The sequence below is a fragment of the Candoia aspera genome, chromosome 2 (assembly GCF_035149785.1).
Source record: "Candoia aspera isolate rCanAsp1 chromosome 2, rCanAsp1.hap2, whole genome shotgun sequence".
In the NCBI taxonomy this organism is placed as follows: domain Eukaryota; kingdom Metazoa; phylum Chordata; class Lepidosauria; order Squamata; family Boidae; genus Candoia; species Candoia aspera.
The window spans coordinates 59,271,510-59,298,931 of NC_086154.1; the positions used below are offsets into that span (position 1 = coordinate 59,271,510).

At 38.6% G+C, this 27,422-nt stretch overlaps 1 protein-coding gene across 1 annotated transcript in view; it reads right to left on the bottom strand.

Moving 5' to 3' along the window:
* The window catches only part of TEX264 (testis expressed 264, ER-phagy receptor), a 184,932-nt gene extending 166,206 nt beyond the window's left edge, over positions 1–18,726 (bottom strand). Inside the window, exons 1-4 of the mRNA XM_063291934.1 lie at positions 18,616–18,726; positions 10,488–10,571; positions 9,748–9,787; positions 7,048–7,337 (exon numbers count right to left, since the gene is read on the bottom strand). Of these exons, the coding sequence (XP_063148004.1) occupies positions 7,048–7,305 (258 nt within the window). The 5' untranslated portion in view covers positions 7,306–7,337; positions 9,748–9,787; positions 10,488–10,571; positions 18,616–18,726. The remainder of the gene's footprint in view (positions 1–7,047; positions 7,338–9,747; positions 9,788–10,487; positions 10,572–18,615) is intronic.
* Positions 18,727–27,422: the final 8,696 nt, after the last annotated feature.

Below are 27,422 nucleotides of genomic sequence, written 5' to 3' on the forward strand. Positions count from 1 at the left end.
GGCTTTCACACCGTGACATATCAGCTGGGAAAAAGTTCGCCTTTTGCAGATACAAGTGGCAAAAATCGTTTAAAAATTAAAGAGCAAAAATATTGTAAGATCTCTGCATCTTACAAGAATTCTAGAAATTCACACCTGAAATATTGGTGCTCTCAAAATCAAATGAAATCAAATCCCTCAAAGATTTCAAAGCTCTTGTCCAGTTTTCTCCCAGAAATCTCACAATATTCCAGGTTAGAACAGCAAAATCTCAAAATATTTGTATTCTGTACAAGATTTTGGCCAAGAGTATTAATAATTATTTTAAATTGGAGCTTCACATATATTTTGTGCATCTTGAAAGCAAAGTCCTTGGAATTTTTTTAAATGAATGCATTTCATAACGAGCATTTTGTTTTCTGCATCTAAAATCTACATGTCATTATGATATTATAAGATTCACTAACTCCTCCCCGGGAGATGCATCTCCCTACTCCTTTTGCTTCAACACTAGAGTGATTGTAAAATCACTAAAACTTGTTGATCCCGTTTTAAAAATGTACAAATGTTTCTAAATAGAATAAGAAACTGTTTGGGACCACACCATAAGATGTATATATAGTAATACATGAAAAAACCTCTTAAGATTTTTTTTAAGTATTATGCCAGAAATAAATGAAGACAAACTGAACAAGCAGGGTAAAAATAAAGCAAGCAGCTTTATGGGAGGGGAGGGGAGGGGGAGGAAGGCACAAGATTCCTAAGTATCAAAGGATCTATTATTATTATTATTATTATTATTATTATTATTATTATTAATCTGTATACTAAAGCTATCAAGGACCAAGTGATCTGACAGAATGACATTTGTTACTAACTAGATTTCTGTAGGTTAAATGAGACTCTTCTGTTCATGGAAATACAGATGGCCATCTTGTTCTATCCATCTTATTGGAGTATTTTCAGTGTAAGTTGAATCATAAAGAAAAATGTTTTTGTGTTTACTCATTCACTAATGCTTACTTGAAACTTGCCAGAATGGAATTCCAAGCAGTAGCCCTAGTTATTTTTGTGCATATTTGCTTCTCCACCAGTGTGGAGTTAATTCCCATGCTGGTTATTGTTGGTTTGAAAATACAGCCAGGGTAACTAATCCTTCACTTAATCTTTGTATATAAAAAAGCTCTACCTCTCACACACTCCAGCAGCACTACATTTCCACAGTTCAAATACTAGCAGGAAAATATTTACTGATGAGGGAATCTTGGTTTTTCTTCAGCTCTGCTCATCTGCCACTGTTTAGCTGCTGTCATTATTATATTTTTACCCCACCTTTATTTATATATATATATGTGTGTATATACACACACACACACACACACACACACATACACACATAAATTACACACACACACACACAGTCAACTCAAGGCGGTAAACATATGTAATGCTCATGCCAAAGCCATATTTTTTCTAGAACTCAAGATTGATGAATTAGGCATTTTTGCAGCATTTACTAAATGCTTTGAGTTAGCAGGGAAGATCCTCCAGGAAATAAAGCCAGACTGTTCACTTGAGGGAATGATATTAAAGGCAAAACTGAAATACTTTGGCCACATAATGAGAAGACAGGACACCCTGGAGAAGATGCTGATGGTAGGGAGAGTGGAAGGCAAAAGGAAGAGGGGCCGACCAAGGGCAAGATGGATGGATGATATTCTAGAGGTGACGGACTCGTCCCTGGGGGAGCTGGGGGTGTTGACGACCGACAGGAAGCTCTGGCGTGGGCTGGTCCATGAAGTCACGAAGAGTCGGAAGCGACTAAACGAATAAACAACAAGCAGGGAAGAAGATGAACAACGGAAATTGTATCTTGCAGACCAAACACCAGGGCAGGTGACAGTGCCACAGGGGCCCTATCTAACAGCTGGGATCCAGCAGATTCCAAGCACATTCGGTGCTGATGCCAGGCCTGTTTTCAAGGCATTTGCTATGGAATTCTCTCACTAAAGTGTCTGCCCAAAGCCATTATTGCAGTTCTTTAGAAGGAGCATTAGTGAGTTTTAAACAGCCAACTGTTGAATTAATTAGTTAGCAACGGCTCTGTAAGGCTATTTATATTCTTTATAACTCTGGAGAGGAAAACAGAGAAAGAAAGGAACTTTCCTTGATATCCTTTTCAAAGTGAATATGAATACTTAAACAAATATGTGGTGACATTTGATAATGTCTTCTAAAAATGGGTTCCACTGAATTCAGTGTGGCTTACTGTCAAGAAAGAGAATATAGAAGAATATTCTTACTAAACCAACAGATTTCAAACCCCAAACTACTCTATGACCAATTCTACTCTCACTGTATCTTAGTCTGGGTTCAGGAAATCTCATCACGCCACCAACATCAAGCTTTAACAATGCTTTGTTGAATAAGCTACAACTGCCTAGGTGCTAATATTCTAAGCCATAACCGGGGCGGGGGGAGCTGAGATCCTGACCCCAAGCACCTTTTTTGCAGCCCTATCAAAACATAATTACCAAATATTCACAATCAATGACACAGCACTCACTGCCTTGCCCAGAGCAGCCTCCACTCCCCTAATGGTTTTATTTATTATCACCACCCAGAGTTCTATTGGTAAATGGGAAGCTATATAAATGTATTAAATAAACAAATAAAATCTGCCATCCCACCTCCAAAAGATTGCCTATCATTATTATTAACAAAGGTTTGTAAACTGTAATGGTTGGGTTCATACATTACATTAAGCCAACATCAAACAAACCACACCAAAGTTTAGCATGATATGTAAACCCAGATATCTGTACCCAAAGGAATCGCTATATACTGCTTCTCAGCTTTAGAAATTATTCATGTGTTCAATTTCTATAGTACTGCAATCTGCTAGGAATTCCTGGTTGTTCATAAAACATCAATGCAAAATTAAACCATGGGATGTATAATTTAAAAAATATAGGGAGAAATTTTTTGAAAATCTAAGGAGTGCTGTATCTGCAGGTATCATTTAAGCAAAGTAGCAAAAAATCTAGAACACATACATCCCACTGTATTTGAAAATACTTCAGACTGAATAATGCATTGCTCCCGTTTGGGATAAGCTGCACTGATTCCTTTAATTACTGTCTCCTATTCTATCTGCCCATTCAATTACCCTGTCCCTTAGTTCCATGTATCAACATAAACATTCAAGCCAACCTAATAGATAGGATTTCTGAGGGGCATGTTTCTACAACACTACTGATGCTCAGGAGATTACAGGGGTTGAAGTGATGCAATACTAAATGGTTATGCTACAAGTAAGCACATGTATCTGTTTCACCAGATAGATAGATAGATATATAGATAGATATAGATATAGATATAGATATAGATATATAAAATTGTTGAAGTGATGCAATACTAAATGGTTATGCTACAAGTAAGCACATGTATCTGTTTCACCAGATATATATATATATATATATATATATATATATATATATATATATATATAAAATTGTTGAAGTGATACAATACTAAATGGTTATGCTACAAGTAACCACATGTATCTGTTTCACTATATATATATATGTATATATAAAATTAATTCAAATTTTGCTACCGCCCATCTCCCCCAAAAGGCATTGTTTTGACAATATTTTGACAACAATGCATTGTTTTGACAATAGCCCAACCAAGCCAGGATCAAATTATTTTAGAATGATCAATCCAAGTCTCACTACATTTTTCTTCAATGATGACAATGTCCATAATTAGGAAAGCACCTGAGGGATATGCATATGCTCAAGGCGAAATTTTTATCTTTTTATTCCTGAAATAGCAGCCCCTACAAATTACAACTTAAATTCAATCAAAAGAGAGAAGGTTTCTTCTTTTTTCAGTATTAAAGAACTAGCTAAACAAACAGAGTTAGTTCTACTATTCTTTCAACCTGGCCATATCTCAGTTCAAGAGTGAATCTCAATTAGACATCAAGAAAACCATTTTATGATGAAAAAGATGGACACTGAAGCAAGATACACAAGCCCCACAGTGAAAGTAACTCTGATTCATTATAGTTCTTGGTGCCTGGGAGAATAGGGAGGAGGCCTGGTCCCAAGATGAAGGGAATGCAACAGTATTCATAGACGACCTTGGGAATACACACTTCAAAGTAAGAAGGCTAATTGCTACTGTTTATGACACAATTAGCATGTCAACAAGTTTTACTCTGTAAAATACAGAACATGCAGGAAAAAATCTATGATCTCTTAAGCAAGCCACCTTTTTCTATTAAAGGTTTTTAAAACCTCTTCCCACTCATTTTATTCACATAAGTAGAAACATAAATATCTTCTTGAAAACTTTCCTTGACAATGCCCAAAGTTTTTCCTCTCCTCACAATAGAGTATCATAAATATATTAATCCACCATAAACAGAATCTTCAACTATAAATGCAGCTGATGATGGATACAACTTCAAAATGCACACAAAGGCATAATGACTAGAAACTAATAAAAATTAGAATTAAAAAACAGCACATATCTATAGAAGCTCAGGTCTGCAATATGTAAGTCAAATATCAGGTAATGTTTATGTTAAATCACAATCAGTTTAATCAGAGGTTGGAGAACACTAATTTATCATACATACTTATTACTGAATATTTCTATAATATACCACATCCAACAGTACAAACTACTTCTGGTAATTTGTTAGCATGTGTAAACAAGCAGTGTCCTAGAGATGCTCTATTACAGTGTTTTTCAACCTTGGCAACTTTAAGATGTGTGGACTTCAACACCCAGAATTCCCTAGTCAGCTGGCTGGCTGGAGTATTCTGGGAGTTGAAGTCCACATATGTTAAAATTGGTAAGGTTGAGAACACTGCTCTATTAATGGAAGTGAATCATTGAGTTCTTGAATCTGAATGCAAAGTTCCAGCTCACAGCATTCTTAGAACCATGTATGAATCTGTCTGACTTAGAACCATAGAAAGTAAAATTAACCAAAAAAATAATGCTGTGTTAAATCAGAAATCTTATGTGTTATATTGGTGGGAAAGGTTCAGAGCGCATAAGGATTTCCATCTACAGTTAAATGTCTAGACAGCCTGATTGCAGAGCTTTGATACAGTGGAATGTTTAAAAAAAGAAACAAATGTTTTTATTATTAATGTGGCATGTTAATCTGTAAACTATAGAAATTGACTTCTCAAAGTATTGCAAACTTTCTTTTTTTCTTGTTGTTCTTTAATTTTCCCAAATAATGGGAATTTGAATTACTGCACTCATTATCTACCTGGTAAATATTCCCACTACAGCAGTTTGGCAAGTGTGCATTTTTTCAATTTTCCCATTATTTATCCAGGGCATTCTTACATGTAATTATCCATATCTGAACACTGGTTCTTAGAAATCTAATTCACATTAATTGATTTTCTTTCATTTTACTATTACACATCTAAGTCTATAAAAGCAATCATAGTGGCATTTTTAATGGAAAGAAAATGTTTCAAGAATTAAGTTCTGTCTTGATAGTAATAAAGTAAACACCTTACCTATAATTATCTGGGCTTCAATTGGTTTTGTGCATATTCAGTACTCGCATCTATCTTCTATCCATTAAAATATTACAAATAGTACCCATTTTACACTTGAGTTTACTGGAGCCCACTAGACTTTAAAGAGGAAGTCTTTAAAGTACTACATTTATTGACCAATTTCTTTTATAATTTTTCCACCCATGCTGTATCAGATTTTGCTCAGTCCCACAATACTCATAAGGATACTATGATAAATTATGCCATAATTTTTGAAGCCAAGACTGCAGGCATTGTGTTAGAGGATTTTTTCTAGAAGTCTTGCTCCCTTTCACCTCTACCCTCTTCTCCCAGATGTGTCTCACATCCTACTTCTTCTTAAAGTTCCATATAAAATATATTGTTATTCCTTGTGATTGATATTGGAACATTCCCTGGTTTTCTGCTTATTTCAGGGTCAGAGACATTCTGAGGGAAAGGCCCATGCTTCTCCAATTCTACCATTTGATGGATGATAAATTGGGTAACAATTTCATATAAAGCCTTTCATTACTACCTAATATTCCCTCACCTATCATGGGCACTTCTAGAGGCTCCAAAGCATCTACATATTCTTTGGCAGTTCAGACTGATTTCTTAATCATATTCAAAATACTAGCTTACAACCATTGCACTCCACCTTGAGATTTTACAGAATCTCAAAGTCATACGAAGTTAAAGTAGATACATGTTTTTCCCCTAAAAAAAAAGATATACAAACTGAAGTTATGAAACACTGCTAGGAGAAACATCCATTTTAGTGTTTATGTACCAAGTCAAGTCCCACAACACAAGTCTTTTACCTTAGAGACAAACTTTCATCCCCAACATTCCCTTTGTTTCTTAGTAAGCACCTGATAGCACATCATTTTTGAAAATTATCAGTATCATTGGTCGGTGAATAGCACATCAAGCAAAGGAGATACAGATCAGTTGGAAGCTTCAGGAAAATACAGAATAAAAACTGAGAAGATTTGAAGCTATGCCAAAGACTACAGTCCAAATATCTTAATTATTGTCTGCAGTTTTCCAAGGGCCACCACCTTGCATTCTGTAATAAATAAATACAGTTCTCAAAACATTAAAATATTCTGTAACAAAACTAACATATCAAATAATAAGTTCTCTGTATCCATGGAATCAGAGCCAGTTTGGTGTAGTGGTTAAGGCACAAACTACATTATGCCCTAATTCAGTGAGGAGCCCAGACATTCTGTCTCATCCTAATCTACTTCACAGGGCTGTTGGGAGGATAAAGTACAAGTAACAGTAACAATGGACATCTGTTTGAATCATGAACTGAGACAGATCTTTGCCATCAGAAACAACCTTTCTTTTCAGCCTAGCTACTCAATGCATCTGATGAATTTTAAAGCTTAAAATCTGTTAGTCAGAAAAGTGCTACCAGACTCCTCTGGAATTTTTTTGCCACCATAGACTAACATGGTTCTCCTCCTGCAAAGGTCTGACAAACCAAAAAGTGACCTACCGTGTGTGGGTTGTCATAGTAGACAGCGATGGAGGAGAGCCTTGGAGAAACGCTGCAGCTGTCCATAAAAAGCCTTCCAGAGTCACCATAAGGCCCCACCTGGAATTTGTATGCCACAGTGATGTTGCCAATTGGGGGCAAACCAGCACTCACGATTACTTCTGTGAACAGTCCCGAATAAACAGCAAAGCCAAAGAGTGTCAGCAGCAGAAGCGCCACCAATGCCACAAACAATCCAATTAGCAGCCAGTCCGACATGACTTCTGGTGCCTCCAACGTTCAGGTATCAACTAATGACAAGAGATGAGACCAAAGATTACTGAATGCAGGTCCTCTCTGCTTTTCTCCATATGCTAAAACTTACAGTGAAACAGAAGAGTTAAAGGGATTCTTTCTTCCCTTACCTACAATTCATTATATTCTTTGTGAATCCTGCTTTGCATAAAAGCCTTCTGTGGGATGGGACTAAGATATCCCTCTCTCTGGCTGTTTTTACTCACCCCATCCGGTCTGGCAGGAAGGATGTGCTCCTGGTCCTGTCAATTAAAGGTGCCTTCTCTGTGGCAGCACCTGCCTTTTGGAATCCCATTCCACCCACCACCCAAAATTAGGTTGGGCCCAATCCTTCTGGCCTTTCTGAAAGTTCTTAAGACTCGGCTCTTCTCACAGGTATGTTGGTCAGAAGATAGTTGAGCTGATGAGATGTGATTTGGTTTGATAAAAACTGTGGATTCTTTGGGCAAAGAGCTAGTTTACAGAATTATTAAACAATGGTAGAAGGAGAAATCTGTACCTGATTTACAGCAATACACTGTTGTTGTATTGTCTGTGCACATTAACATCTGAATAAGTTTTCTGCTTGTTTTGTATATTTGCCAAATGGCAAGGAAGAAGACTTTGGAACAATATGGTCAACATTTCTGGTATTGATCTGTTTGTAACTTAATTTTCCAGAACATTTTTTCTTAAACTTTTCTTTCTCTTTATTAACATAATTATTTTGAAATTAGCACTGCTTCTATAATGTGAAGCTCATTTTAACAAACATTTGTAGACAGCAGTTGTCAGTTACTCCTGAATGTCTGTTAAATACAAAATATATCACTGCAACAATTTACCTCGTTACACAAACGTCAAATCACTTTAGCTGTCATAAAATTAAGGTTAAAATTAATGTAATTTTAGCTGCTAGGTCAAGACTATTCCAGATGCACCAGACATCTACCCACTGCCTCCAAAGTCCACTATTTGGAGGTCAGTTAAATCAAGGTTTCAATGTATTGTTCATTAATATTATTGTATGCATTTATATTTTTCAGCTGTTAATTGATTTAGCACAATAAAATTATTTTTAAAAACTTTATGAATCCATCTTAATTTTTGGAAATTAATTCAGATATGGACCTTTAATGAAAAAAACTAATCTGAAATTCCACATCAACAATCATAGTTCAGCAACAATTCTTTGCTGACAAAGAATAAAAGCCATACCCTAGTGCATAATGGAAAGGGCACTCATTGGCTTGCTATCTACTTTGATGAGATTAATGAAGGACAAAAGAAGCCAAGAAAAGGAAATCTTCCCTTGAAAAAAATGTCAAAATAGTATCTCATTGGGAAAAAATGTGATGCTATTCTTCCTGTACTAAACATACAGGGCTCCTAATGAACTAAACGTTTATATAATTATGTTTCTAGTCCTCAAAATCTTCAAGGAAAGAAATATTATAACATCAAAAAAGTGACTATATAAATATCAAGACTTTGACTGTTATAGTCCGTAACAAACTGATTTGGAATAGCTGATTGCTAACACAAATAAAGTTACTAAATGATGTTTGATAATCCAATCATCATGCCTTAAATTAGTGGAGGTGGATTGTTGCATCGTTGAGCCTTTAAGTGTAAATTCTCTCTTGATTCAACTCATCTCTGTTCCTCCCATTTCACGTTTTAAATGCCAATAGATTTAATTTATTCTTCAGGAGTTGGAACTCCCTTAAACTTGTCTATTCCATTAGTCTACTATAGGGACAGGTAATTCAATGCCCTCCAAATGTTTCAAATTTCATCAGCTCCAGCTAGTATGGCTAATGAGATTATAGGAATTGTAATCCAAAATCCTTGGAGAACATTGGGATGCCAACTCTTGTAAATCCCATTTTAAAGAGTCAAATTACACATTAAATTCAAAGATGTATGGAACATTTTTTAATTTTTATCTATTTTCTATCCCACCTTTATTATTTTTATAAACAACTCAAAGCGGGGAACATACCTTATACTCCTTCCTTCTCCTATTTTCCCCGCAACAACCACCCTGTGAGGTGAGTTGGACTGAGAATGAGTGACTGGCCCAAGGTCACCCAGCTGGCTTTCATGCCTAAGGCAGGACTAGAACTCACAGACTCTTGGTTTCTAGCCCGTTGCCTTAACCACATTACTATCCAGTGTTATTATCTACCTACCAAAATAATAATTCATAATGTGACAAACTGGACAGAGAAGTAGCAGCGTTGGAAGGGTGAAAAGATGTCTAATTCACACCCCACCAACTCAGCTATGTATTGTAAATCATACCATTCTTCACACTGCTTTTATCCCTGCAAGATTCCAAGTGGTGTGTTTATAGTTTTGAGATACAAGTGGAATCCTGCAGGAAAGCAGTTGGGGAAAGAGTATGAGAAGAATTAAACATACCTGCTTCTTTCTCCGAACTTTCCTCTCCAAAGCAATCTTCCTAAAAAGAGAAAAGAATGAAAAAAAGTAGTTGCATCAAATTGCGAAATTCTACAGTAAGGGTTCTAAAATGTAAAAAAAGTATTTTGATTTATGAAACACAATACTGAAATGTATGTGTACAAGAAATGTATAAACTTAATATTAATTTCATTTCTTCAGATTAACAGATTGCCTAACACATTGCATGTTCTTGTTTGAAAGCATTTAACAATCAATATATTTGACTAATTCTAATATTTCCCCTTTTCTTTTGGATTAACAGAGTAAATTTTGCAGGTAGCAAGCATTTTGCATCTACATGAAAGCTCACAGGATTATCTGGGAGTGATTCACTCAATTGTTAGGCAAAACATGAATACAGAAAAGTGCCTGGAAAAAAACCTTGCATGTAATGAATCAGCCACTACCTGAAGGCCAAATAATTCATGAGGCAGCAATACACGCATCTGACCTATCACTGTTGAATGCCACCTTGAATGTGTGAATGAGCTTATTTTGAAAGTACAGTCTTGATAAATTTATCACTCAATATAATCCTTAGGCTCAAGAGGTGTATCAGTATGACATTGAATCTCGAAGCAACCATGCATAACACGTTATTTCTTGAAGCTGAGATCTGTCTACCCTTTCATTCTTTTTTCAGAAATTTCATAATTTGAGACCAACACTTCCTCCAGTAATAAACACTTTGGTCTTACCTGAAGAATTATCACAGTAGACTGCCTAGCAAAACCAACAGTTCATGGTCTTTCACAAAGTCCTCTGATTCAATATTTGCTTTCCTGAAAAAGACATTAAAACTTTATTGACATAGCCTGATTTCATAATTTCTAATTTTACCTTAGAGCACCAAGGCTCTATGGTGTTTCATTGCTGTGAGCAAAAGAGCCAGTAAGAATGGAAATGGAGAAGCATTCCTCTTAAAAATGAACCTCTTCCTGGGGGAAGGGGCAGAGATCACCTATACTCATACCAAGATAATGAAAATTATGCCTATGGGAGAGTTCCTTTACAGAGAATGATGGGAGAAGGAGAGTTCAGAGAGGAGAGCGACTAAAACACACCACTTGGCATCTTGCAAGTATATTCCTTCAAACCATAGCCTCACATTATGTTTGATCCACCAGCGTGGATGAAACCAGAGACGTTCAAAGACAGCTCAGGGGAGCAAATGATGAAAGCAGCATTGTACTCACAAGACACAATCCCACCCCCTTTTGTTTGTATATTGTGATATCACATGCACATACACAAAGGGTGGAGTTTGCATTATGACAGCACAATGCTGATTGCATCATTTTATTGAAAGCATCAGATCCTGCAGATTCCTCTGAGTGGCTTACTCAGGTTGGTACCAAGAAGAACAGGCATACCGGATATAACAAGGAGAGACCATTACAGTCTTGACTGTATCCTCCAAGTAAAATCTACAACTTGGTAAAGATAAGAGCCTTCATCTGGAAACAGCCTAGATCCAATAGAATTCTACTTGTTTCCCAGTAAATTTTATTATTATTTATTTATGACACTTGTTATGCCATCCCATAACAACATTTCTGGGCAGCTTCTGCTACATATACATAAAAACCTAAATAAAAATATAGCAAAAGGCAATAGAACTTAAAAGCATACCAAAGTTCAACAAACAGATCTCAGTATATAGAAAAAAATACCTTTTCTTGGGAAGCCCTTTAGGATGGTATCAAACAAGATTCTCTAGAAACTATTCTAAAACATGATTGTTCCAACTTAAAAATCTCTCTCCTTCATAATTATTAGAGCTATTATTATTAGAGCTCCAAAAAAAAAATTAAAAAGAGAAGTCCTTCAGACATTCAGCATGAACACACTTCCCTGTCAGTCATTAAAGTAGCCCATCTTGTAAAGCAGACTTGGAATAAAAATTGCAACTGCTTTAAACATTGCGTTAACTTTAATGATTCAACTTTTGAAGCAGCAGGATTTTTTTTTTCAGGCTTACACAGAGGTCTGGGGGGAAAAAAGTAGAACAGCTTTAATGATAAACAGAGACATGTTCTGCTCATAGGAGGTCCAAAATGTTTTTTCAGAATCATTTTCTAAGTGTGTACATTCTAATAATTACCCACTTTACTTCAAAACAGTGGGGGATTCTTGAACAGAGCCTCTAGGGAAGACTTTACAATCTCTTATAAAGCGATGGAAGAAAGCTTCTTTCAGGCAGCCTGATCTCAAGCCACACAGAACAGCTGACAAGTCACAGGCAGTCCTATTCCAGCTGATAAGTGCGCAGTTCTAATTTTGACCAATAGCAGTTTCCCATTCAACTACAATGGCCCAAATACAAGACTTTACAATAACTGAAGCAAGAACGTATCAGAAAACCTAAGCAAGTATGACCAAACAACTCATTCTACACCTACCAAATCTGGGCCGCAAAAATGCAGATGACCATTAAATGGCAGCAAAGAATTGGAGCATTCTGTATCTCTTTGTTGATATCTAATGGCTATCTGGATTTTTGTAGCCCAGATCTAGTTGCTCTACCTCAGTAAGGCAAATTATTCAACTGGGAAAAGTGCTTCAAGTCAACTACTGATAGTGTCAGATAAGAATGCCTGGTTGCAAACCAAACCTTTTGGCAGGAATGTTATCTCCCAAAGTGGTATTCACTCTTACAAAGGGTTTACAATCCCCTTTTCCCTCTGGTAATGTCAGTGAAGGGCTGTGTGCAGGAAACATGGAAAGGTGAGTTTCTTAACCCTTTCCCTATTCACCAATTTCTCCTGCAGTCACTTTTAAATGTTTTGTTCCCAACTGAGCTCCAAAATCGCAAGTGAAATTAATTTAGAAAAGGATTGGGTAGGGAGTATTATTTGTATGTGCCTAAATGTCCATACAACTTTTAAGGCAGCCTACAGCAATAAAATATAATTTTTAAAATATAAAAATAAAAACAAAACAATTAAAACCAAGGCAAAATACACAAACATAGTTAGTACTCATAAATTCCATTATGTTCTCCACCCTTAATAAAACTGACCATGGCATTCTGCATCCAGGGCCAAGAAAGGATATCTGTACCAGAAGGCATGTTTCTAAGCATGGTCACACTCCAGGGAGGAAAGATAAATCAGATGCACATTCAAACAGATATGGATATATCCACCTTTCCTGAATTGCCTTCAGCATATTTGGATACCTATGCAAACTTGAATCCCACTGCATATCTAGACAGCAAATGGGGGCAGACATATATAAAAACACAACCAATTTACAGCAATTGTTTCAGATTCAGAAATAATACACAAGTTATTTTTCCACAGATCTTCTAAGTAGAAACATAGACAAGATTAAAATGAAAAGTAATGTCCATTCTGCCTTGTTCTTTTGTCTTCATTTCTGGGGGGAAATATCCAGGCCACACATAAGCACAATATGACTTTTGCAATCTCAGACCAGATGTCACTATAATCCAGCATCCTGTTTACTCCACTGGCGAGTGGCTTATTATATGACTCTAGGATACCCAGAAGCAAGACATTAAAAAATACCAAAGGAAGCACCGCTGAAAACTGTGTATTTTTCCCCTAAAGCTAGCTGTATTTATATTGTAATTATAAGTGCATCAGCCCATATTATCAGATTACATTTAAAGGATACACCTGAGTATGTTTAATTAGGAGTAAGCACTATTAAACTCATGGGGTTATTTCTGGTAAACATGATGTATCATCTATAACACAGTCAAAGTTTTGCATTTAATTGGTTAAGTATGGAGCTATTTAATATCATACATGGAAATGTCTCTGGGGATCCTTTAATGTCTTTGTAAGTGACAAGAATAGCAGTGGCTCCAAACAAGTTCTCTAGGTCTAAACCAGAGTAAAATGGCACTGCCCCATATAGCATACTACCAATTACATTATTGTCTGTCATAGATGCCCCAGCAAGTAGCTGTGTTTGTTGACTTCATCTGACTTCAGAAGTTTGGTAGGGTCATATCAAGTTATCTGGATGGGAGGCTACCAGGAAATACCAGGACTGGGAAGTTGAAAAACATTCCAGATGTAGGCAATGGCAAATCACGTCCATATTGTTCTAAAGAAAATGATATGAATTATTAATTAAGATACCAGAAGTGGAGTCCAATTTGAAAGTGTTTTTACTTTACTGTCACAGACAATAATGTCATAGGCATCATGCCATAAATCATCCATTGGAGTATCAGGAACTGCTGGTTCTCCTGTCCAGCCCTTCTGAACTTAACAGTGCCTTCTCCTTCTTAACACATTGGATCTACTTAAGGATGAAGAGAGAGAGTTAGCTCTTAAAAAGCAAAGCAAATACCCACAATTCTGTAATTTACTGTATATTGAGGCTACACCTTTCAAGAACTCAAAATTATTTCAAGAATGTAAGACTTCAAAATAATCTTTGAGCAACAGAAAGTGAGGAACTGTTTTTGTGGGGCAACTCTAGGCTTCCATCTCTCTATCCACAAGTTAGAGGAGAATTAAGCCTCTCTTCAGGCTTTGGACAACACAACCTGACTTAATTAGGGCAAGTGTGAACAATAACTCCAGAGAATTTGGGATCTGACCCTACCCAGGTTTGCATTTCACACAAGATATTTAAATGGCCTCAGACAATACCTGTTTTGATAACTGACACACCTTTTAAACAATGGCAAAAGGATATATCTAAATTTGTGTAGCAGGGGGAAAAAACATGACTTAAATATAAGGTGTTACAGGATGCATAAGGAAAGAAGAGAATTGGGTTTACCTGATTTGAAATTGTATTTTGCAGCTTGCTGTTTGGTTTGGATTAAAGAGTGGGTGCTGCGGAGAAATAGAAGGCTTTTGGAGTTAGCAAGGACATGACCTGAGATTTGGGTGGCATGGGTATCTGTGGTATGACAAAGTCAAGGTTAATGTGGATTTCAAAAATCATTATGTTAGATGTGCCATATTGAGAATATAGAATAGATACAGATCCAGGTTGTGCCCAAAAACACCTTTGGGGCTCTCAGCTCAAGAAGTATTTTATAAATGAGAAACAATAGGCAAACACAAATGGCTAACTGATTGTGAGATATTAGAATTTTTCAAAGAAAATACAAAATAAAACCAAGAGAAGAACTGGTGGCAGAGGGACATAGTTGCCAATGGTTTTCTTATTTACAGTTTTTAGAAAGATTTAAAGTAGACAAAAGAGTTTATGGTTTTGAACATTGTAACACTAAGTTTGAAATGGAATTATGTACAAATGATGAACATGTAACCCCTAAAATGTATAAACTTCTACTGAAAATTGAAACAGAAGAACAACTGAAAATGTATGATAAACTAGGCTAAACGTTTTGGTTATAATATACAAATGGAACAATGGGAAAATATGTGGTTGAAAGGATTGAAATTTACACTATGTTATAATCTTAGAGAATTTTTATAAAATTATGTACCGTTGGTGTATGTCACCAGAGAAATTGTCTAGAATGTATAAAGGCATTTCAAATTTATGTTGGAAATGTGAACTTAAGAAGGGACATTTTATCATGATTGGTGGATGTGTAAAAAAGCTGGAAAATTTTGAATTCAAATACATACATTGATTCAGAGGATTTTAAAGATTAATATACAATTGAAACCAAGAGGTCTTTCTTTTGAGACTGATGGAAAAACAGATGGAACAAAGTTATGGAACTTTGTTTTTGTACATGATAACTGCAGCAAGATCATTATATGCATAAAGATGGCAAGATTTGGCAATACCTACCATGAAGGAATGGTTGGTAAAGATGATGGAACTCGCTGAGATGGCCAAATTGACTTCTTCGATTACAGAAAAGACAGTATCTACATTATTGCTGACTGGAAACCCCTTATGGACTGTAAAGAAGATCTCTGTATCTTTTTTATTTTTTATTTTTCTTTCACTTTTTTTCCTTTCTTGCATTTTAGCTTCCTTTCTCTTTCTTCCTTACTTTATATTAGTTTGTATTAGTTTTTATCTTCCTTTTTAAAACTTTTAATTAAAAAAGATATTTAAATGGCCTACTTCAGCATGTCACTGGAACTGTTCCACAGAGACATCAAGAAGTCTTCTTTCCACACGCTGACCAGATCTACAACTTGCTTAGTCCAGCAGGTGTTTATACCATATCTTCTTATAGTCTATGAATGTTTAGGTCCTTATGGCTTCTCTGACAAGAATGGCAGGATGCCATTTCACATAATTAAACATATAAAAATAGGCAAAATACTAGTTATTCAAGTCACAATTATAATTCAGTGTGATATGGAATTATACTATTTGCCACTGATTGAATAATGTAAGGTCTGTACTGATGGTAACTCCTATGTGTATTTATTCTTCCTGCATTTATTTTTAATTCTTAAACCTGCGGAATGAAAATCAGGGACACAGAGGATAAACTCTCCAAACATACTACCTTCTCCATATACCAAGATGAAAAATCTTACTTTATGAAATAATGAGACAGACAAAATGACTACACTACAACATGGAAATGTTGCTGTCCTTGGCTATTTGAAAATGAAAACTACAAAATAATGTTGATCTTTTTCTCTTCAATGAGCTGTTTTGTTTCTGTCAGCTGAGCTTGTTTATTTTAGCAGCATTCTACTTCCTGGTTCATGTGTACCGGCTTGATGAGATCACCATGCTCATGCACAGTTTCCAAGGCTGGAATGTACATTTACAATTATTCCTTAAAGAACTAGGGCAGCTTTTACTGAAACCTCTGAAATATGCTTTCTTTACAAGCAATTTAGCTAACAGGTGAACACACTGCTTTGGAAAAATAGAAAGACCAAATATCTGGTATTTGCAGAGACTTGCATAAAAAGACAGCTTTTTTTTCTTTTTGAGGCTATCCTCTGTTGTGATGTCCCCAGTGCTCAATGTAATCATCTATTTGCGTCAAGGCAACTGCGGGTAAAGGCAACTATCAGAATGGAATGAGTCCTTGGGACTAGTCCAAAATGTGATCCAAACAGCAGGCCTGGTTAAAAGCCACTTTAGTAGCAGTCAGTCACCTGTTTTTCCTACCCAAACATTTTTCCATCCAAGCGTAATCTATGATTTTAAGTGCACTTACAATCTTATTCCTAAACCCTTAAACTACTGAACCACAGAAAAGTAAGAAAGGAGTCATTTGAATTATGTTACACCAACTAAATCCTCCCTGCATCTACCAACTTTTAAAGCTCACAGTACTTGAAATTGCGCAATGTTTGTTGATCTCTTAACATTTCATCTTAATGTGGCAAGGGAATGAGTGAGACACTTAGTGTTTAAATCAAACCAATCTTTTCATTCTATATGCTCTAAAGAAAAGCTCTAGAGCAAGATGAAAAAGTTTAGAAACAAACAAAAATGTTCAAAAAAATACACTGAGTTATTAATGATGATGACATACAATAGGGTAGGATTAGGCATATCATCAAATTAAAGCTATATACACTTACTGCTTACTATATTTAAAAGTCAGATCAACTGAACTAAGAATAATTTACATATAAATGATGCATATTTCCAAGCAAACATGCAAAAATAACTTAAATCGCTGCATTAATTGAAGTTTTAGATTGATACTGAAGATGGGGTGTTAATTAGTTTCATAATTAAAGTTGCTGGGTCTCTTTCTGGGAAAATCCTATTCCTCTAACAGATTTATGACTACCAGAATTTCAGGTGCAACTATTTTATCAGGATGTAGATAAGGTGACAGTTTAACGTTTTAAAATATTCTGTTTTATTCTTTGTTAGGTTGCTATGTTATGAAAAGCACAGGAGCCTACCACTAACAGTATGCAAACCATCTCTTACATATATTAATGATATTATAATGGTATCTATAAAGATATAAAAGTTTGGGGATTCACACAAGTAAACAAGAAAGCCAAAAACTGAAAACCTCAGGTCCTAATTTGCCTATCCTCTGTTTAGTTCTTCCTCAGATGGACTACTGTAGTGTTTTTCAACCTTAACAACTTTAAGATGTGTGAACGTCAATTCCCAGAATTCCCCAGCCAGCTTGCTAGCTTGTTGGGGAATTCTGGGAATTGAAGTCCACACTGCTTAAAGTTGCTAAAGTTAAGAAACACTGTTCTACTGTAAAAATAAAGTCAAGATTGGTAAACTGTTGGGGTTTTGTTTCCTTCCTCACTTTCTAAGAAAAGTTCTTATCCCAGAGCTTGATCCATTCCCTCCACATCCAAGGCATCTTCTCATCTTTTAAGCAGCCAGGCCCAGTATGTGAATCCTTGCTTCCGCAGCATTCAGGAAAAGTGACAGACAACTATTTCTGCTCCCCTTATAACCTGATAGTCCCAGCTGGGCTCTTGTTTATATTCAGACGAAGGGACTCCAACCCTTCTTTCCTCTTCCTCCTAGAGCCCCGAGGGCTCAGTTTCCCCCTTCAGAAACACCAGCCCCGCCTCCCTAGTTCATCCCATCCCCCCGGAACCCATAAGACCATCTGCTCGTAGGACTGTCCTCCCCTCGGACCCCCAGGGTCGCTCCCCATCCCTCCCCCGCCTGTCTGTCACTTTCGCTGCCCACAAACGCGCTCCAAGGGCCGGGCTAGGCGGCAGTCCCGCCAGGTCGACCCTCCAGCCGCCTCCCCCTCCGCCCAGCAGCGACCCCTCGCCCGTCTGACACCCAGACTTAAAAAAATAAGCCACCCAGATGCTACCGCGATCAACTTGGGATCTGGCCCTTCAGGCTTCACCTTCTCCCTCCCGGGCTGCAGGATCCAGCGACCGGGATCGCCTCCCTCCCTTTCCCTGCGCGGCCCCACCCGCCCCTCCGACTCACCCCCCACAGCCGTGGGCAACGGAGCCTCCTCGGCGAGCAAGTGGCAGCTCCCAGCTCGGTCGCGGGCTGTGGAGGCTGCGCGCGGGAACGCGCCTGGTGAGGCGGCCGCCAAGCGCGTCCCCGCCCACCGCGCCGTCCACGTGCCCCGGCGGGAGCGCGCCGCGAGCGGCTGAACCCCGCGGGAGGCGGCCGAGAAAACCCTATTCGGCGCTGGCGGCCGCCTTGCCATGATGGGTTACGCCGACGGGCGACTGAGAGATGGCAGATACGGCTCTTGGAGGAGGAGGAGGAGGCCCGCCTGCCCGCCTGCATGGGCGACGACAGGACGAGAGGAGCACGTGGCTGCGGGAGCGCGGGCTTCCGCCGGTCCACGAAAAGGCGGGCTGGGGCTGCCGGCCAGAGCTTCGTTCTGAAGAGTTTTCCCCTTTTGCTCCGTGACTTGGTTGCAGCTTTCCCCCGCGCTTCCCGGGGAAAAAAAAGGAAAAGCTTTATTTAGTATCCGCTTTAAGGCTGTGGAACTCCATGCAATCCGGGTGCAGCGTCAACTCAATTTTTCTGTGTGCTGAGCAGGGCAGCAATTCAACAGGTTCCGTTCTCACTGTCACCCTCTTCGGAAGAGTTGCATCGGTGGGTTGTCATGTTTGCCATGCCACCTTCCAGAAAAATGAGTTGTAACTATAATAGCAGAGGGTGGTGGGGTGGGGGGGCTAGTGGCCTGGGCTTCCAAAGCCTGGGCAACCGCTAAATAGCAGCAACAGATACGAAAAACAATTACTTTTTGCTGCCATCTAGTAGTCCTCCAGATTTTTGCTGCTCAGACCTGGTAGGCCTACTTGAGCGTGGCACTTTAGGATTGGGAGGGAAGTAGTAATGAAAAGATTCTGTCCAGAGGAGGGAAAGAGCCAGTGTCCTGCACATGTGTGAATGTGAATCGCACCAAGACTAGACTAAAACACCCCACCTCTTACACCCTGAGACTTTTGTTTTTTTCTTAGAGCAAGAGTGTACAATCTTAAGGACAGCATGTGATGCTTGAAAACTTCAGGGGTGGACTCCAAAGCGCCTCCAAAAGTGGACAAGAAAAATATTTAAATCAATGGAGTGCCAGCATCTTGAGTGTATGAAATTGAATTCAGCTGTAAATTAAAGTGAAGCTAATGTATTTGTTCTGCCCATTTCTTGGTCCTGAATTTTGAGTGTCCCCTGATACGTTTCCTGCAAGCCAAGGGAAGCCACTGGCTCAGAAATCTTGCCTGGGCTGATCAGATACACACTTTTGGATTAGTTGTCATTTGTTAGATCATTGGAAAATACCTAGAAGCCCTAGTAATACCTAAAATACCTAGAAGACTTAGTAAAAGCCAAATGATCTTAACTGATAGGTAGACCAGTGTCTCTCAACCTTGGCAGCTTTAAGATGTGTGGGCTTCAACTCCCAGAATTCCCCATATAGCCAGTATGGGGAATTCTAGGAGTTGAAGTCCATCTTAAAGTTGCCAAGGTTGAGAGACGCTGATGTTGACTATTACTTCCAAAAGTAATGAAGGGAACAGCTAAGGTATTTAAGAAATAAGTATATGGTCACTGGCTAAGTCCTCATTGGTTTTTATTTCCCAAATATTAGCCAGCCAGCATAGGGTGGCTGGCTGGCTGGGTTAGTTAGTTAGTTAGTTAGTTATTTAACAGTTTTTCTAACCCATCTCAGTCCAGAATACAAAACAAAAAAACGTACAATTAATAGAAATCCCCTAGATACCTGCCAAGAATATCAAATTGTGGTAAAAAGCATAGTGAAACAGTGTTGTTTTAACAGCTTCACAAAATGCAATGAGGGAAAAAAAATTGCTGTTAGTGGTGGGATAAAATGCTCATTCAACTGTTTGTGCCTCTAAAACACAGTCCAGTTCTATGCATATTTGCTCAAAAATCATTTGCATTAGGGAGATTACACATATAGAGGGCTTTGTTTTGGTCAAAGTAAATTTGTAATATTAGTCACTGCAATCTTCTGTGAAGAAGAATACAAGATGGCTTACAACAGAAAAAAAAGCAAGATATAAAATACAATAAAATCGAGAAATCAAAATCAAGAGAATTAAAATCAGTTTAATGGTTGAATAGTATTATTAAAGTATTGTTTTACATAATAGATTTAACAACCTTATGTTACAATTTTCACCCTCAGATGATGACCTCTGATAACCAAAATCAATTAAATGAAACATTAAAGAGTTACCTAACTTGCTCAGACTGCTGGCTGGGGAATTCTGGGAGTTGAAGTCCTCATATTTTCTCTGTGTGGTCCTGAAATAAAAATAGTAGTCTTCTAAGTATAATGCAGTGTTTCTAAACCTCAGCTACTTTAAGAAGTATGGACTTCCAACTCCCAGAATTCAATTAGGCCACAAACACACACACACACACGCAAAAGCTGCTTGGGGAGGTTGGGGGAACACCAAGAAGCTACAGATGGTGGAGTGGAGAAGGGTCCAGAGAGCAGTTCTCCTACAGAGCAGAAGTACCCCCTATAGCAGTCATGGTGAAGCTTTTGGGCTCCATGTCAAAAATTTGGAAAATGCCTAACTTGACTCTGCTGGCATGTCACACACACACACCACCCCAAACAAAAGAGAGACCCCTGCTGCCCTGACCTCCACCACCCCAGCTCACCTGGCCATTTTCCTGCTCCCTCTTGTGCAAAGCCAGCAAAAGCACGCCCCTTCACACAAATTGCAAGCTGCTTCTGCAGGAACGGGCTTTGCGCAAGAGGGTGAGCTGGGGCGGCCGAGGCCCAGGCAGCAGGGGTCTCGCAGGTGGCGAGGGTGACTGCAACTGGGGCTTCCCAGGGCATGGCAAGCAGCCCCAGAGCTCTGCAGTTCTGGAGCTGCTTTCCGCCCACGAGGCAGGGTGCAGGGCAGCCAAAAGGGCAGAGATGGGGGGAGATAGGTGGGGGGGAGTTGCAGTGCTTTTTGTTCATTCAGTTTCTTTGGTATCTCAAACAGAGAGAATAGTTGTTCTCAGGTATTGGTGAAATGCTAGCATGTCACCGAAAACGTGGCATGTCACCTTTGGCACGCATGTCATAGGTTCGCCATCACTGCCCTATAGCAAAGTCAGGATTTATTGGGAGAGAAGTGGCATTATTTGTTCCAAACTTAAATATCTTTTAAGATCCCACTGCCACGCTCACCCGCCAAAGACTGAGTGGCTTTGGCTGTTTGGACTTTCTGGTGCCAGGAACCTTCCAGTGCCAGGAACCTTCCATCGTTGGTCTTACATGGGGTGCCGCTGACCCAGTGCACAATCTGGGGGTCCTCCTGGACTCACATCTCCTGATTTAAGAGCAGGTGGCAGCTGTGGCTAGGAGGGCATTTGCATACCTTCGGGTTGTGTTCCAGTTGCGCTCAGGAGGCCCTGCTCACTGTCACTCATGCCCTTGTGACCTCCCAATTGGACTACTGCAATGCGCTCTACATGGGGCCGTCCCTGAAGAGCATTCAGAAGCTTCAACTGGTGCAGAATACAGCTGCAGGTGTAGTGAATGGTGCTGGTTACTCAACTCATGTAACACCACTACTTTGTGAGCCACATTGGTTGCCTGTGGCGTTCTGGGTACAATTCAAGGTGCTGGTGGTCGCCTTTAAAGCTCTCCATGGCTTGAGACCAGGTTACTTGAGGGACCATCTCTCCCCAGTTGTTTCTACCTGTCTGATCCGGTCTGGCAGGATAGGCATGCTCTGGGTCCCATTGGCTAAGGGATGCTGCTTGGCAGGGTTCGGGAGGCACGCCTTTTCTGCCCTGTGGAACATTCTCCCTCTGAAGATTAGGAGGGCCCAACCCTGCTGGCTTTTCACAAGACCCTAAAGACCTAGTTCTGTGCCTAGGCCTGGGGCCCCAGTGTGTGAAGGAACCCATCTCCTGGCTGCGTTAGCAACTCAACTGTGGTACCTTCCTCGGCTGCTGTGTATCTTTTGTATTTGTGGTGGGATTGTTTTTAACTTCTTAAAATATTATTTGCTGCCCAGATTCACTTGTTGAGATGGGTGGCTATACACATTGATTAAATAAATAAATAAATGTAATACCCTAAGAACCCTTCTGAAACAATTGAATGTATATTGATATTGTTGCTTCCCGTCTTTTTTTTCTTCTTCTCTGCACTGATGGTGTGGGGGTGTTACCATATTTTCACTCCTGTTCACTCAGAAGACAAGGTGGTCATGAAGAATTAAGACATTAACTACAATATGACATGAACAGATACACTAAGGTATTATAAGTTGTTTCTTTTAAAGAGCTTAATAACTCAAATCCTCCAAGCTGAATTACAGATGTTACGTTTTGTACATGGTTCACAGGACAGAGTCTCTTCAAAGCTGCACTTGATTAAGACTCAAGCTGTCTGTTGACTCGCCTAACAAGTCAAAAATCATCCTGAAAGAAAGCACAGGCAGGACACTTCCATACTGTTGCCATGGAAGCTTTATCCTACTGGAATAAACATGTCCTATTTCAAAAACTAAAATAAAAATGGTACCAAGCACTTTCGTTTGCTCAGGGAAAATGAATGGCTTGCTTTATATGATTATCAACCAAGACAGAACCTAAGGCACGATCTTAATGAAGAGCAGGGCGTATGAGCTCTGCCCAAACCCTTCTCTTCATTTGTAAGTGTGAAGACTCCTATTTTGCCTTGTGGTTTAACTCAGACAAACATGTAAAACAGGATGGTTTTACAGCGAAGCAAGTGGAAGATGACTTTGAATCTCATCACAGCTTTTTCCCAAGCACCAAAATCATGGTTTCATTCATTGTCTAAATTAAGCAACAGAAGTGTAGGAAAGAAAATGACCAATAAGGAAATGCATATCATAGAAAGAAACCCAGAAGTTGGAAAGAGACCGAAATGTAAGAAAGGGCTGACCTCTAGTGGCCAAGGTTATCAATAACAACTAGAAAGCAATATGAAGAATGCAGAGCATTTCTGGAATACTTTCCAACCACTTTACCATAGATGGTGTCTATATTTTCTTCTGTGTAATGAAGCAACATGTTCTGTGTATGTGTGTGCATTTCTTCTGTCCCTTCATATTGCTTCTTTGTGTATTTGTGTGTATATCTACAGTGAGAAGCACAGCGTGAACTGCATAGATTTTGGATCACATGCCTAGGAAGCAGGCTTAGAATGAAACCATTCTAAGATGCTACCCAGTTATTCTTTAGGGATGCATTGGATTTTTTTTTCCTGAAACAAGTTTTTCTCCTGGCCTGATCCAGCCCATTTTTTATCCTGATTCTTCTTTTGCTGACTTCTCCCCATGTCAAATTTGGTCCAGTTCTGTTCTGTTTTTGGAGTTATCTTCAGAGGACTTTGAACCCTGAACCCCTTTACATGATTTATTTCCAGAATTCTGCTGCACTGGAAAGAATAAAAGAGAAAGATTGTTGAATAAAAAGGAGGAAGACAATTTTCCAATACATTTTTATTTTTGTCAGTGGCTTTGTTTTGGATACTATTTCTCAGGAAAAAAGAGGTTCGTACATAATATTTTATATTCTCAAATGCTTAGCAAACTGAGGAACAGCTAAGCCTGCAATCCTTTTGGAATAAGCCCTCTTAGATTTAGGAAATGTATGTGAGAATGACTGAGATCTGAACCAGTCAGGAAAACAAACTATGAAAAATGCTGGCAATTAATTTATTTAGGAGGTATTTCAGTTTATTTTTCAGTAGACGCACCCATGCAAATCACATGGTTCATTTTGCACCAGAGCTCTTAAGGGAAGAAAAGCTGGGGGGGAAGAAACCATTGTAGGAGATATGTGTAGTTTTCAAACTACTGTTGGGTTGTCTGCAATCCCAGTGTTAAACAGTTTGGCTTTGGCTTAATATACTATATGAAACCTAGCCTTTAAGGCTTATTCAACAATCCACAGTTACGCCATAGTATATCATAATATAGGAATCCTGTTCCACACTCAGGAAACATCATTCAGATCTCTGATTTCCCATCAGTAAAACAAAATGCTACAGATATTAAATTGCAAGTCCCCTAAGTGCCACCAAGGCACAGTAATTTCCTCAAGTTGCAGCCATTTAGCTGAAAAGCCTGGTCATCTTTCCATAACCACGCAACAAGGGACAGCTGCAGTAGGCACTTCCTGGCCTTGAACTGTATGCAGACAGCCATCAGATAAGAATTATTTGATTTTTAAAATTAGAGCTTGGACTTGCTTGTTTGCTCTTCTGTCTCTTTCCTTTGGGGACCTGTCTTTTAGGTGGCAGCCTAGAGATAGGAACTTCTTTTTTCATTGATTGTATGTAAGTAGCTTAGCTGGCACATTTTTAATTATTTATCATGAGCTACATTATGTATAATTGATTACCATGAGCAAAGGCCAGACTTCCCATTCCTGTCACTCTCAGGAAAAGAACATGAACCAGGAAAAGTTGGAGAAACAGTTTGCCACAAGAGGTCCTCATATCTTGCTACTCTTTCTAGCATCAAATAATAGGGCAGAAGCTGGGACAGATGATTTGCCAGCCAGCAGCTTCTACTCATTTTTATGAATGGAGTCAGTCTGGAATGACATCATAGCCTCTCCACTCCACCCCCACTTCGGAGTCTCTGCAATTCACAGGTGTTTGGGTGCTCTTACAGTAAACGCTGCTGGTTGGAGACCGAATGGGAGTATGAAGCCTGCCTCACTTTCTGTTCTTGAAAAACACTAAATTCATGAATCCTCAGGAAACCTCAGGACAGGTAAGCCCTCTGTATTTCTTTTAATGGGATTATATTAGGAACAGTGCTGGGCTAGGACTGCGTGCTTAGCATTTTCCCTGATTTATTATTATATGAATAGGTTTGCAAAATTGATAGATTAGCTTGGACATTATACCAATGTATATGAACATTTATTTCTAGAATGCATAATGTTTCCATTTCAAGAAGACTGAGGTACATATGTTATATTTCATGGCAACACTATCTTACAGTAAAGAGAGCAAACAATAATAGAAGTATGGAAGATCATAGACTCCCTGTTAGAATTTCAGAGTATTTCATTTCAGTAAGTATTTTTTAAATTAGCATTTGGGATAAAATCTCACCTATACTTCTCTCTAATTAATATTCATAGGACTGAGAGATTGGTAGTGCAATTCTAGACAGGTTAATTCACATGAAAATGCTCAGTAAAACTTTCTAGCAAATGCATTTAGGAAGAGAGCCTAAAACTTCAATCCCATGCAGGTTTACTCAGAAGAAAGTTCAGTTGTGCATGAATAGATGTATGAGATGTATATGTGTGTAAGAGTTCAGCTGCAGCCACAAATTACTTTTTTCTCGTTTGCCAGAGGTCTTAATTATTCTGTTTCTCAAATTCTGAAAACTCATTCTTGGAACAAAGTCTTAGACCTTGTCTCAACATGGAAGCTGAACAGCAAATAACAGTCAAGGTTTGATATGCTACAGTATTAAATATAAATGTGGGACATGCACATATAAGTTATACATAATTAAATAGGCAGATTGCATATTAAACAGGCACATTTAAAGGAAATGTAACATCAATTATTGTATCAGAATTCCCCTTAGACATGCCACTAAGAGATATTCTGATTCTGTGGGAGCTAACATTTATTAGCCCTTCCCCATACCTACCACACATCGCACAGCATGGCAAATATAATCACTTACAGTCTGGCTTCTAAGCGGCCCAAACGTCTACAAATATTGCAGATCAGCAAATGTATAAAAAGGAGGGAGTCAGAAACCCAATAGTTCTTTTTTATTATTATTTTCCTTTTCTTCTTTCTTTTGGTAATCAATCCTTGTTAAATTTGCTCAGTTTATCTATTTTTTCCATTTAATAGGTATTATATACACACACAAACACAATATTTTTTCTTTTTCTTTTCTATTCTCAATATTCTAAGCTATTTAAATAATAGAATGTTAGTATTTTTTAAACATATTATATAACCATCAATGTATGGAAACCACACAGTGTACTAAGATCTGTAACAACTTAATAAAAAGGAAAAGAGAAACATTTAATAGTTCTTTTTTCCTGCCCAAGTTACAAGCCCCTTTGTGGTATGCATCTATGTTTGCGTAGCTAAGTGCTGTAAGGAGGAAAGGGGCGGTGTGAGTATCTCCAGAACAGTCAAGGGCCCTGACCAAGGAACTTGAGGTCTATCATACTTCCCCAGGTGCATTCCTGAACAGAGGCATGGTGGAAGCTAGACACATTCACTGTTTCCAGTTTCCAAATTTAGCCCTGGAAATATTCACTAATAGACATAGGACAAACACAGAGCAGCTCTCAGTGGGAGAAAGTGACACATCTCCATTGCTGTTCACACACATCAACCTAATTATGGCTTGTTTGCATTGTGCTTTGTTGAATAAACCACAGTGGAAAGATGGTTATAATGCAAAACCATAATGACTTGATTCACATATTGTGCTAAACTAAAACCAGCCAAACTGCATCCTAGTGTGATCTGTGAACCCAGCCAGTGTTTCTAAGTGTAGTAAACCGGCCTGCATGGCCCAACATTCCAGATGTTCTGATCCCAACAGAAGTAAGAAGGCTCTGGAGCGCTGAGTTAATAGGAAAAAGCAGTGTTAGGGAGCAGCAAAAAAGGTCAGTGCAATCTTGAGCTACATTAACAAAAACATTACTTCCAGTCATGGGGGGTGGGAAGGGGTAGTAGTTCCATTATGCTCTGTAAGGCCCATTGGAGTATTCTGTCTAATTTAGGGCACCATACTTTAAATAGGACATGGAAAAGCCAGAGC